The 11,684-nt window shown below is 33.4% G+C and overlaps 1 protein-coding gene across 1 annotated transcript; it reads right to left on the bottom strand.

Moving 5' to 3' along the window:
* Positions 1–661: 661 nt before the first annotated feature.
* Positions 662–11,578, bottom strand: LOC113515588 (ATP-dependent RNA helicase DDX54). Its single transcript, XM_052899994.1, has 13 exons — positions 11,226–11,578; positions 10,758–10,937; positions 10,107–10,290; positions 9,231–9,577; positions 8,347–8,557; positions 7,260–7,378; positions 6,857–6,970; positions 5,978–6,169; positions 5,413–5,526; positions 4,865–4,977; positions 3,518–3,653; positions 2,844–3,000; positions 662–890 (listed from the first exon to the last, which is right to left on the bottom strand). The coding sequence occupies exons 1-13, from the start codon at positions 11,424–11,426 to the stop codon at positions 712–714; spliced, it is 2,247 nt and encodes a 748-aa protein (XP_052755954.1). The 5' UTR covers positions 11,427–11,578; the 3' UTR covers positions 662–711.
* Positions 11,579–11,684: the final 106 nt, after the last annotated feature.

The raw sequence follows: 11,684 nt of genomic DNA, 5'->3' as shown, positions 1-11,684 counted from the left end.
GGAACTTGATGGTCGAGGGATAGGCAGCAACGTCCTTCTTAATACATCAGCAAAGGCTAACTGCGGTTTTCAACCCGTCTACCAAGCCACGCAACTACTGGCCAAAGTATAATAAGAGGAGGCGCTATGTTCAGCAGTGGACAGTTAACGACTGTTATGATAATGATTTAACATTTATGAAGAAATTAATTATTTGAAACAATAATTTATTGGCTAATATTTTTCCAAGTTAAGCTCGTTGTGCCAGTAATAACTTTCAAGTGGATAAACCAATTGCAATGTAGTTATTTTGTTAACTATTTTTGGTAAGAATGAGACCTCAGTAATATATATATATATATATATATATATATATATATATATATATATATATATATATATATATATATCTGATATAATTTAAGATTATGTTCCACAAAAAAGAACTGGCTTCAATTGTGGCAAAATATTTTGATTGAAAAACTAAATGACTAAACCGATTTTAATAAAATTCCTATGCAACTAATCTATAAGTACGTATCCTTTCAAGTAAAAAAATAATCTCTACAACTGCCGGAGTCATGAGGTAACAAACATAAGAAAACCGAATTGAGAGAACCTCCTTTTTTAAGTCGGTTGAAAATAACAGTCTAGGAATGGATGTTGTATTAAAATACATAAATTGTATATTTGTATTTATTATTTGAAAAAATGTTTGTACAAATTCACCGATTATTTCTTCCTCTTTTTCTTGCCCTTCATTTTGTATTTGAGTTTCTGCTTGATCTTCTCCTTTCGAAGACGCTCTTTCACGATCTTGTGTTTGTCGCTGAATTCCTTCGAGGACGCCTCCGCCTTTTTCTTGGCAACGCGTTCGTTATGCTTCACCCAATGAGGCCGGAACTCTGACACTGTAAATATAAACAGTAATTATAATGTTTAATTGAATAGTAATTACATAGTAAACAGGAAAAAATATACTAAATAATTAAAACCAAATATATTTAATAACATACGTACACATATAAACATAATATAAAAAATGTTTACAAAGAGACAACGACTGTAGTGATGATTACTTTTTTCAAAAAAACCACAATCAAATAAGCATTAACTTGAATTCTTGTATTAAAAATTAGTATAAAACGTAATTCACAAATCGCCAAGATACTTCGTAATAATCAATCATCTACTTTGTAAACGATAAACACGTTTACTTTTATTTTTTAATACTTAAATTCAAAATAGAATAGAAAACATTTATTGGTCATAAAACATGTGTATATAACAAAACTATTAAATCGATTTTGATAAATTTTTTATGAGACCAAATTGAAAGTATATCCTTCAAGATAGAAAAAAAATCCAAATCAGTTTATAACTGATGACGTAATGAGACAAAAATAGAACTAAATTGAAAAACTTCTTTTTGAAGTAGGTGGAAAAGAGCGATCCATATCTCAGCATTAAGCCAGAAACAGCTGGCGCATTAATATCGGTTAGTAGCACTGATCTTTTGAAAGTATATCAAAATTGTTTACGAATATGAGTAGAGAAAAAAACAGATCATTATACTCGATGACCTTGGTTATGTAGCGACAAACATATATACATTTGTGTTTATATTGGACTGGGTATTATCTATGTTTTTAAAAAGTATTATTTTATTATTTATAGTTTTACTTAATTTGAAACTAGATGGCGTTGTGTAATACACGAGTGAATTGGTATTTGAAATAATCCAAAGTTTTTCGATTACCATTATGTAGGAAAGGGTAATATAGATGCCGATTCAAATCTATATATTGGATTCCTCCAGACTTTGATGGCGGATAAAAGGTCATCACCCATATCGGTCCGATGTCTATTTTCGAATATATTAAAAGTCTATTATCCAATATTATTTATAATAGTATTATTATTATATTACCCGACTCTACTATTATGTGCATAAGAGTATAATTAAATCAATATGTTGGATGCATATTACAAAAGAGCTATAAGCATTGCATTCCATTAGCTAGTTTTAAACATTGGAAAAATATGTAATCGCAAAACCAGTTAAGTACTTGACACAAATACACATTTAATTGTTGTACAACAGTATTCGGAATGGTTAAACGTAATATCTTCAACAAATTATGATACTTGTATTTTGAATATAATTGTATGGATTACTATGAATAATAAACTTCCAAAAGAATTTTCCAAACTTGTTTATAATTGACGGAGTTATGAGGTAACACACAGATCGAGAACATCCTTCTTTTTAAGTCGGTTGAACAACAAAGCAACTAAAAGTTGTGGAGCGTACCTAAGAAATATCTGTGGCTTGCCACTTTGTGACTTGACTAAAACGCTACTAACATGTTTTAATTAACTTACTAAATGTATGTCATTACATATGAGTTTCTCATGTGTTTCTAGCATTGAAAAAGTTACCCTTTCCTTTCATCGGTGTCGTAAGAAGCGACTAAGGGAGAGCAAGGGATGGGCAGCAGCATCCCTCTTAAAACATCTCCAAATCTTAACTATGGTTGCCAATCTGCCTGCCAAATGTGGCAACTATTGGCAGTCCAAGGAGGAGATATGTTCAGCAGTAGACAGTTGAAAGCTGACGTGATGATGATGATTACATGAGTATGTTCTAAACCTATCTCTAATATTAATAACATAATCTGATATTATAACCAAGTCATTGTTCTTAGGATAGATATGAACTGTAAATATTATTTTAAATTTAGTTCACGATGGTCCTTAAAATAGTGCTCTTTAATTAAATTATCAAAATATTATTTAGAGAATGGCGCCTAGGAATCGACTCTACAGTCAATGAGTGTTACCTGAAGTATATTGTTACTCACCGGGTTTCTTCGTATTACGGTGCGCAGGCGCATCGTCGTCGTCGTCGTCATCGTCGGCGGCCGCGTTACGGCGGCGCCATTCGTCGTAGCGGCCGCTGCGGAAGCTAGCCGCCACTCGACCGCCGCTCTCTGTGCGGATCATCTTGCGACCACCGTCCTGCAATCGAAATTTATATAATTACTTATCTAATCGGAAAAAAATCATAGAAAATACGTGACAAAATATTTAGACATATGAGATGACAAGTTGGATTCGTGATGTTATAGGCCAAAATGACGGTTGGAAGGAAAGAGAACTGTACTATGCGTGATACAGTATTTCAGTATTTTCTGTAAAGTCCATGTTACTATTCATATTTGAAGACGACAGTTACAGTTTTCCGTTAGATAGGCTGTCAAATTAATTGCCATTATAAAAAAAAAAATATTCAATACTAGAGAACTATTTCAAAATTATATTATGAATAAAGTTATTTGAAAATGTTGCCAAATAAAGCTGGCGGATATTGGAAATATTTTCGTAGTTGTGATACTACAGCCGTGAACGCGCGGTTTGACATTTTTCAATCGCACAGATAGACTGTCACAATCCAATAACATTTGACAAAACATCTGTCGGGCTTGCTAATCATAAACAAAAGTCTTCAATTATAGTCTTGTTTCTGACTACGTACCGGGTCGACGTGCACCATCTTCTTCCGCTTGCGGTCCCAGCGTTGCATGGAACGGGCAGCGCGCGCGGCCTGTCCGCAGTCGGCCGCTAGCTGTAGTTCGGCCGCCGCTGCACCAACGTTGAAGTTCACCGCCATGCTGCCGGGGAACACTTACTAATCACCTTGGTTGTTTCATATTCAAGGGTTACAGGCGTCCATAGGCTACGGTAAACCCCCTTTACCATCAGCCGGGTCGTATGCTTGTTTGCCGCCATAGTTACATAAAAAAATATAATACCAGGAATTTGGATAAATATTACACAGCGCCATCTAGTTTCAAACTAAGTAGTACTTTTTTTTATAAATACACACATAGAAAACCTCCAGACTAAAACAAATAGAGATATTCATGAATACAAATGTTTATATTGTGCAAAGTTCGAATCCGCGGTATGTTTCTCAATAGATATCACAACTGCATATATTTTCATATATCTATCTCTTCATTAAAATTAAATTTAGAGTTCTTACATAAAATTTATCTCGAAAAAATGTTTAGAAAGTTGACAAAAACAGATATATATGTAAATGGTATTTTTGAAAGGATAGAAGAATAGTTCAAGAAAGCTTTTTATTATGAAATAACATAAAGGCAAGTAATTTAGTAGCGAAAATATTTGCCTCATTCAAAGTTCGTTTACATTGGGGTACTTTTAGTGTCACTATCTATGTTTGTAGCTAGAACCCTTTAGAAAAAGCCACAACATCATATTGACTTCCCTTCAAACAACTACATGAATTTTGCTTTCCTATTATATTGTGACGATAAACACGCTGTGTTCTCAATGAAAACGGAATGGTAACTTTGCCTGCGCTATCGGTTTACGCTGGCGAGGCTCCAGTGATGGATGATAGATGACGATGAAGCAGTTCAGTTGGCCAACGTGATGAATTGATCAAAAATTAATCACGATGGTTCCCAGGAGGAACTACGTGGAGGTCGGCCTGTTAGGGTATATTACTAGTAATGGACCTGTTAGATTACGTTACTAACAATCTCATTGTTGTGCTAATATAATACATTTATTAAAAATGTGTAAAGAAACTAAAAATGAGTATAAAAAGGATCAAGAAAAAAGTTTCTTATTACAATATTTAATTCGCAAATTTTTTTTTATACCACTGAGGTGGCAAACAATCATACGGCCCACCAGATGGTAAGTGGTTACTGTAGCCTATGAACATCTGCAATACCAGAGGTATTACGCGTGCGTTGCCGACCCTGAAGAAACCTCTTTACCCCCCTTTTGAAGAACCCCATGCTGTATTCTCTTGGGAAAACCTCAGTAAAATTCATATACAACTTACCCAGCTTCAGTGTGCTGGTCACTTGCTTCATGAGGAATATAATTCTCATCGCGGACCACTTCTTTCTTTTTCTTTCTATTTGAATCAATATTTTCAACTAGTACTCCATCAGCCTAAAACAATAACAATTATGTTATGATTACTTTTTTTTTAATTAGGTATGAGGGTGAGATGTCTTACTTGTTTATTGTCATACTTGTTCACTGTACAATCCAATAACAAATTTTAAATGCTACTTTAATATGCTATTTGTTACAATTATATGTATTAAATTTTATAAGTTACATTGTAAATCATTCTAGTGTTAATATTATAATTATTTATTACATTTGGGACAAATGATCCGTGTTTATATTATATGGTCATATTAGTAATGTGGCAGTGTTAATAAGACATTGGTGACATTACCTCATTTATTATTAAAAAAAGTGTCAACTTTCTTACCAGTTATTGTTTTTCAGCTTATATAATTAATATTATCATTTGTCAAGATTGGTCTTAGCAGCATAGCAATAATATTGTGAATTACAATCATTTTTTTAACGTACCAGTAATTTCTTATTTTCTCTAGTTTTCTCCACCATTTTACCATGAACCTGCTTTTTTACTTTCATTGCTAGATACATGGGTGAGTCATTCTTTGCAGCTAACTCCAAGATAGTCTAAAACAAAAAGTAAAATATTGTAATTACAAAAGACTTTGTAAATTATATATATATATATATATATATATATATATATATATATATATATACATAAATATATATATATACATAAAAGAATAAAAAAAAAACAAATTATAAGATAAGTAAACTTAAATTTGTGGTTTTGACCTCCCCCCTTCCCCATGACACGTAAAACATAAATGAAAAGGGTTGCCAACTTAGGTGAGTTTAATTCTCTAGTATTTCATTTAAATAAAAAAAAAACAATGTTACGTAACGCGTTATTCGAACCCCTCTCCTCTCGCCCATGTAACGCATCGTAATATTTAAAAGACATAGATAGATCGAGGTATTAAGTATAGATGATTTCTTACCAATCTATCTATATTCTAATTACGCAGACAACGTTGCAGGTAAAGACTGGTAGTATAATAAATACATGACTTACCCCCTTAGGTGTATAATTCTTGAGCTGTTCAACGAGTTTATTTGCATCATCCCCAACATTGTCGAGCAAGTATGGGTGTGTGAGTGCCGGCGGTGTGATCGTCTTAGCCCGTTTGTTGGCTTCAGCTGACGCAGCCTCTCGCCACTTCACGTACTGCTGTAACCCACGTGAACAGGTCCTGGCTGCTTCTTCCTGGAATTATGACATTTCGACAACTTTTAATGCTTTATGGCCACTGTAAGACTACTACTTATTCTAGAAGGAGACTGTAGGTACAAAAGTCGTCTGCTTGGGTATCTCTGTCTCATTCAGGTCTCTACCGTGAAACAGCAGTGCTCGAGTCTGAAAGGTGGGAGATGGTAGTGCAATTACAGAGTACAAAGGCATAACATTATAGCCCTCAGGAATGATAAAATTCAAAGAGTATCATGGGCATCACAGTGTCTTGTCATGTCTGTGGTGGTGTTCAGGTCTATAGGCAAATGTTAGTACTTTCTATCAGGATGGCCGTCAGCGTGTTTGCCATTCTGTGTAGAAAAACGATGCAAAAAGGCTAATAAAGGGTGGAAGGTATAGGTTGGCTAAAACGAAATGGTATATATTTATAATATGTATCTAGGCGTATTAAAGTTTAGTAAATAAATAAATTTTCAAGTTAAAGTAAATTATACAGGAAGATTAATATTTAAATTCTGTAAAACGTTCGTAAAAGATCCTATTTCTGCAACTATGTTTCTTAAGTTAATATATTAATAAGTAGACAATTTTAGTTTCAGTTACATTTGTTAAGTTTGCCTTTCTTGCGAGTTTTTAACTTATTAATTGTGTATCGATTAATCTCTTCTTAGGTCTTGAGAATGAAAATGAATTTAAACTTACAATTTCAGAGTAATCCCTCTCCCAACTCATGACGTCTTGGTGTCGAAGTTCTAGTTGACTCGTCGGCATGATACCCCATACGCCACTAGGACAGGCGGGACCCACTTCCGTGACCTGTCAGTGGATATTTTTATTATTATTTCAGCTGTTAACTATTCACTGCTGGACATAAACCTTCCCTATAAGAAGAGATTTGCTAATAGTTGACATGCTTGGAAGGCGTGTTGTTGTTTTCATTTCGATATTATATATAGGATACCCAATATTAAATATACCTGTTGTTAGGTCAATATATAGATATTGTAATTATATATCAGCAACCTCTAATTTTAAAATTTTGTCTAAGTATTTGTAGGGTGACACTCAATCTAGATACTATTAGTCTATGTCGCATTATACGTACCTGTGCGGGCGACAAGAGCTCCGCGCCGAGGAATAGTTGCAAATCTAGCAGGTGCGCGAGGTCCGCAGCAGCCAGTAGCGACCAAGCGCGGCCCGCGCGACCGGCTCGAGCACTGCGTCCTGTTTATAATTACTAGATGTGACCACTATTTAAGTTCTGTGGGATTGTTAGTACCGGGAACTAGTGACACCATTACTCGATAAGATCGACTTCCATTTTTCAGTTATTTTTCTGTTACGACTTGACCAGACACAATTTTAATTATTCCTCGCCATCCTAGTTGCTTGGAATAAATAGCTATCTAGTTAGCGATAAGGCCGCCCACTGTTGCCTCTTTGTTTTGCTTTTATGTAATTAAGCATTCATTTTGCTTGTGTACATATTGTTCATCATTATAATCTGTAGCATTCTTAGAAGGTAACAATAGTTTCATTCCAGAAAATTATTATCTACTAAGTGATTAATTTCTGGCGAAATCGCAATAATGGACTCATTATGATGAATTCACCAGAAATTATATTGACTTGAAACTGACTTGACTTTAATCTCACATATCATTTTCATCTCACAAAAAATGTAATGATGTATGATTCATCTGAGTACAAAATGTCTGTTTAAAGACAATTACATTTATTACATTTAATGAGCTGATGGTTTAATTAATTAATATTCGTCAAATTTGGTACAGATATTTAGTATGAAGTACCGAAATGAGGATATTTGCAAAAGAACCAAAGTTATAGCCTGAAGGATAAGTAAGGTGCAGTGGCAATGGGCTGGTCATATAGCTCGAAGAACCGATAATCGATGTGGAAGAAAGGTTCTTGAGTGGCGACCCCGTACGGACAAATGCAGTGTAGGATGACCCCCACTAGATAGAGTGACAACCTCAAACGATTTGCAAGGAATCAATGGATGCAGGTGGCACAGAACCGTTCCTTATGGTAGTCTATGGGGGAGGCCTATGTTCAGCAGTGAAAAGATAATGGCCGCGATGATGATTTAGTATGAAAAATATCATGAACAATGTCATGGGTACTATTCATTAGCTAATTTTAGAATATGGGATATAGAATATTATACTAACCAACTCTATGTACAAACAGTTTAGGTGTAGCAGGGAAATTGTAATTGATCACAGTGTCAAGTGCGGGCAAGTCGAGCCCTCTAGCTGCCACATCTGTGACGAGGAGGACAGAGCATTTTTTGTTTGTGAATCGGCCGAGTGCAATTTTACGGGCTGAGGGATCGAGACCGGAGTATGCATATGTAGATGATATACCAGCTTTTTGCAGTATCTGAAAAATAGTATGTAATTAGTTATTATAATTATTGAAAGATGATGGGCTTTACAGGCAGAAAAAACTGTGACACCGCAACCTTTGCATGATCTTTTTTTGTGCTCGCTCTTTTTTTAAAGTTCGTTACTGATTCCTATTGTTCTTTTAATTAGTTACTAACTATAACAATAAATTATTTTTATTCAAATAAACTTAATAAAAAGTACTTTTGAATAGTCATATTTTTAATAATTTACCGTCCAGTTTGGAGAGTAATTTTAACTAAAAAAAACAGGCAAGAAACACAATTGTTGCTTTTAATAAAATATTAATAACCTTAGTGATTCCATATTTATATAGGATAGGAAAATAAAAAGAGTATGAGTAGCACCATTTCACAAAAAAATTTCTACCTGCGAATTACCTGGACATTTTTCCCAAAGAAAAGAGTCCACTGTATTAATATGGGGAACCTAGGTATCAAGTTAGTATGGATAGCTTGGAAAATTATGACATTTTTCAACTCAATTCAATAATTGAGTATACACACACAGTTTTTTCTATGAAAAAAAAAATTACTAACAAGAAGTGTCTTCAGGGAGAGTCTCGAGAAGAATGCTACTGAATTCGATATTAATCTGTTTATGGTAAATATTAGTTTAAGAATGTTTTAAATAAATAAATTAGTTACCAAATGTAAGTATTCAACATGATGCTTGGTAGCAGCAAATACAACAGCTTGAGGTGTTTGTGGTGTCAACACTTTATCCAGTAATAACAATAGAGCTGCTGTTTTCAATTCTGCCCTGACATAAAGCCAACCAAGCCACAATGTTGATGGTAGTTTCCAGTCCACATCTAATCTGATCAGTACGGGGTCTGAGAGGCCAGCTCTAGCAAATTCTACAAGCATTTTCGGTAATGTTGCTGAGAATAAGAGTGTTTGACGGTTAGAGGGCAAACGGGCGACAATTTCTCTCAGTTGTTCACCAAATCCGAGTTCAAATAGTCGGTCAGCTTCATCAAATACTACAGTATCTGCAAAACGATAAAGTAATATGATAAATATTAAAAATAACTTATTAAATATTTTTAATGTTTATGAAAATAAAAATTTGCTATGACATAACATTGTAGACAAAGTAATTGATAATTCTAATAATATTGGTCATATTTTTGTTTCATTTATCTAACTGTTAAATTTTTATTTAAAACCTTTGACAAATGAAAATCGGGCCGCTCATAAAAATGTGTTTAACCTTAGCAATTGGCACAAGGTAAACATTGAATAGTTTAAAATGTTATCATATTTCAGGGAATATATACCTCTTCTTCTTCCTACTTTTATTCCAATTATTATATGGGGCTAGTATAATATGTTTTTATCTATATTACAAAAATATTTGGCTTAGTTTTACGACTGGCCATCTGCCTGATGTCAACCCTTTTTGGGAATATATACTAGTAAAATAAAAAAAATTACATCAAAAGTCTACAAACCCCGAAATTTAAAAACTAGCATTATTTTCTGAACACACTTAAGCTTATTTGATTATAAAAGGCTTACTTATGTTATCCAGTTTGAGACTCATCTCAATACATATGTGAAGAAACCTTCCTGGTGTGGCTACAACAATGTCAGGCGATTTGCCAGACATGACACTGAATTGTTGTTCAATAGACTCCCCTCCAAGGATTGCTGCTGAAGTGAGGCTTGTAAATTTGCCAAGTTCTCTGACAAACCTTAATGTCTGTAATAAATTATATTTTTATTTATTAATAGAAATAAATTAAATTGGTACAGTATATTCAGGCAAAAAGAATAATCTCCAAACCTAGTTTCTACATTATATTAAACAACTAATTTATTTTACAAATGTTTTGATCTAAAAGATAAAGGAACTAGAGCACTCTTTGCTAAGTAAGGCAATGCTTCTCTTTAGGTATAGTAAGAAATGAGTGATACTTTTAGATTAAGGGCTATTGCCTTATCAAATTTTCAGGATTTAATGTGGATTTATAGAGTATGACCAAAACCAAAAGAAATCAGTAGATTTAATAAGTTATTCATGATATTGTAATTTAATACCAGCCTAAATTCATCAATCAATCACAGATTGAGTATTTAATAGTACAATATGCTCTCATAATAAATATAAGCTGGAATACCAATTCTTGTAATAAAAAAAAAAAATCAATTAAATTATTAAGATATTACCTGTAAAGCCAATTCCCTAGTAGGAGACAAAATAAGAGATCTAAAATTTTTCCCAGGCAGAGGTTTATTAGCTGGTGCTATGAGTTTGTCCAAGATTGGGAGCACAAAGCATGCTGTCTTGCCTGATCCTGTCCGAGCCATAGCAACCACATCTTTGCCTTCTAAAGCTAGTGGAATTGTCTGTAAATTAAGTAGATACAAAAGTTATATACAAGACTAACAACATTAAAATAATTCATAAACTATTTTAATTTAATTATACAAGCTTGATAAAATAACAAAAAAATGAACATTACAAGTTATTTTAACTAATAAACTTTGATCCGTAAGCAATGTTATTTTGTAATGGCATATAAAAAAAATTGAAGTAATTTCTTATTATTACTAAAAATAAACTTCTTTCCATATTTTTCAAGTATTATTAGAATTCTTTGTATAGTATGAAAGTTGAGGTTATGTTGAAATTACCTTACGTTGAATAGGAGTTGGCTGTTTATACCCTCGTTTAGTGATACCTTTAAGGATAGGAAAACTAAGTCCCATAGATTGGAAACCGCCTGAAGTCTTCTTTTTTTTCTTGGTACTGGATTGTTCATTCTGTGCGTTCCCTTCGCTCGATGGTAACTCGAATCCAGGGAGGTCATCTCCCAATTTCTTAGGTTTTAACATTTTTTCTACATGTAGGTAGATAATTTTTTTTCGATTAAATTATGTTACAGAGTAAATTAGTATTTAGTACAATGAAATAAAATATAATTCATTGAAAGTATAATTGTAATCATGTGCTTTTGTTATGACAATTACTTTATAATTGAAATCAAAATGACGGATCAGTGACAACTTGAAGTTATTATTTGTCTTTATTGACTGATTGACGCACAAACTGTAATTGGGTATCGGACTGACGCATAATCTGTGGACTGGTGG

The sequence above is a fragment of the Galleria mellonella genome, unplaced genomic scaffold, assembly GCF_026898425.1.
Source record: "Galleria mellonella isolate WM207_F2 unplaced genomic scaffold, CSIRO_AGI_GalMel_v1 utg1260, whole genome shotgun sequence".
NCBI lineage: Eukaryota > Metazoa > Arthropoda > Insecta > Lepidoptera > Pyralidae > Galleria > Galleria mellonella.
This window is presented reverse-complemented; position numbering and strand designations above follow the sequence as displayed.

Excerpts from the sequence above, each read along its gene's own strand:
- LOC113515588 (XM_052899994.1), bottom strand. The coding sequence starts at position 11,426 with ATGTTAAAACCTAAGAAATTGGGAGATGACCTCCCTGGATTCGAGTTA. Across the intron at positions 10,938-11,225 it reads CAACTCCTATTCAACGTAAG|ACAATTCCACTAGCTTTAGA; the intron begins GTAATTTCAACA and ends CTTAATTTACAG. Across the intron at positions 3,001-3,517 it reads AGATGGTGCACGTCGACCCG|GACGGTGGTCGCAAGATGAT; the intron begins GTACGTAGTCAG and ends TTTCGATTGCAG.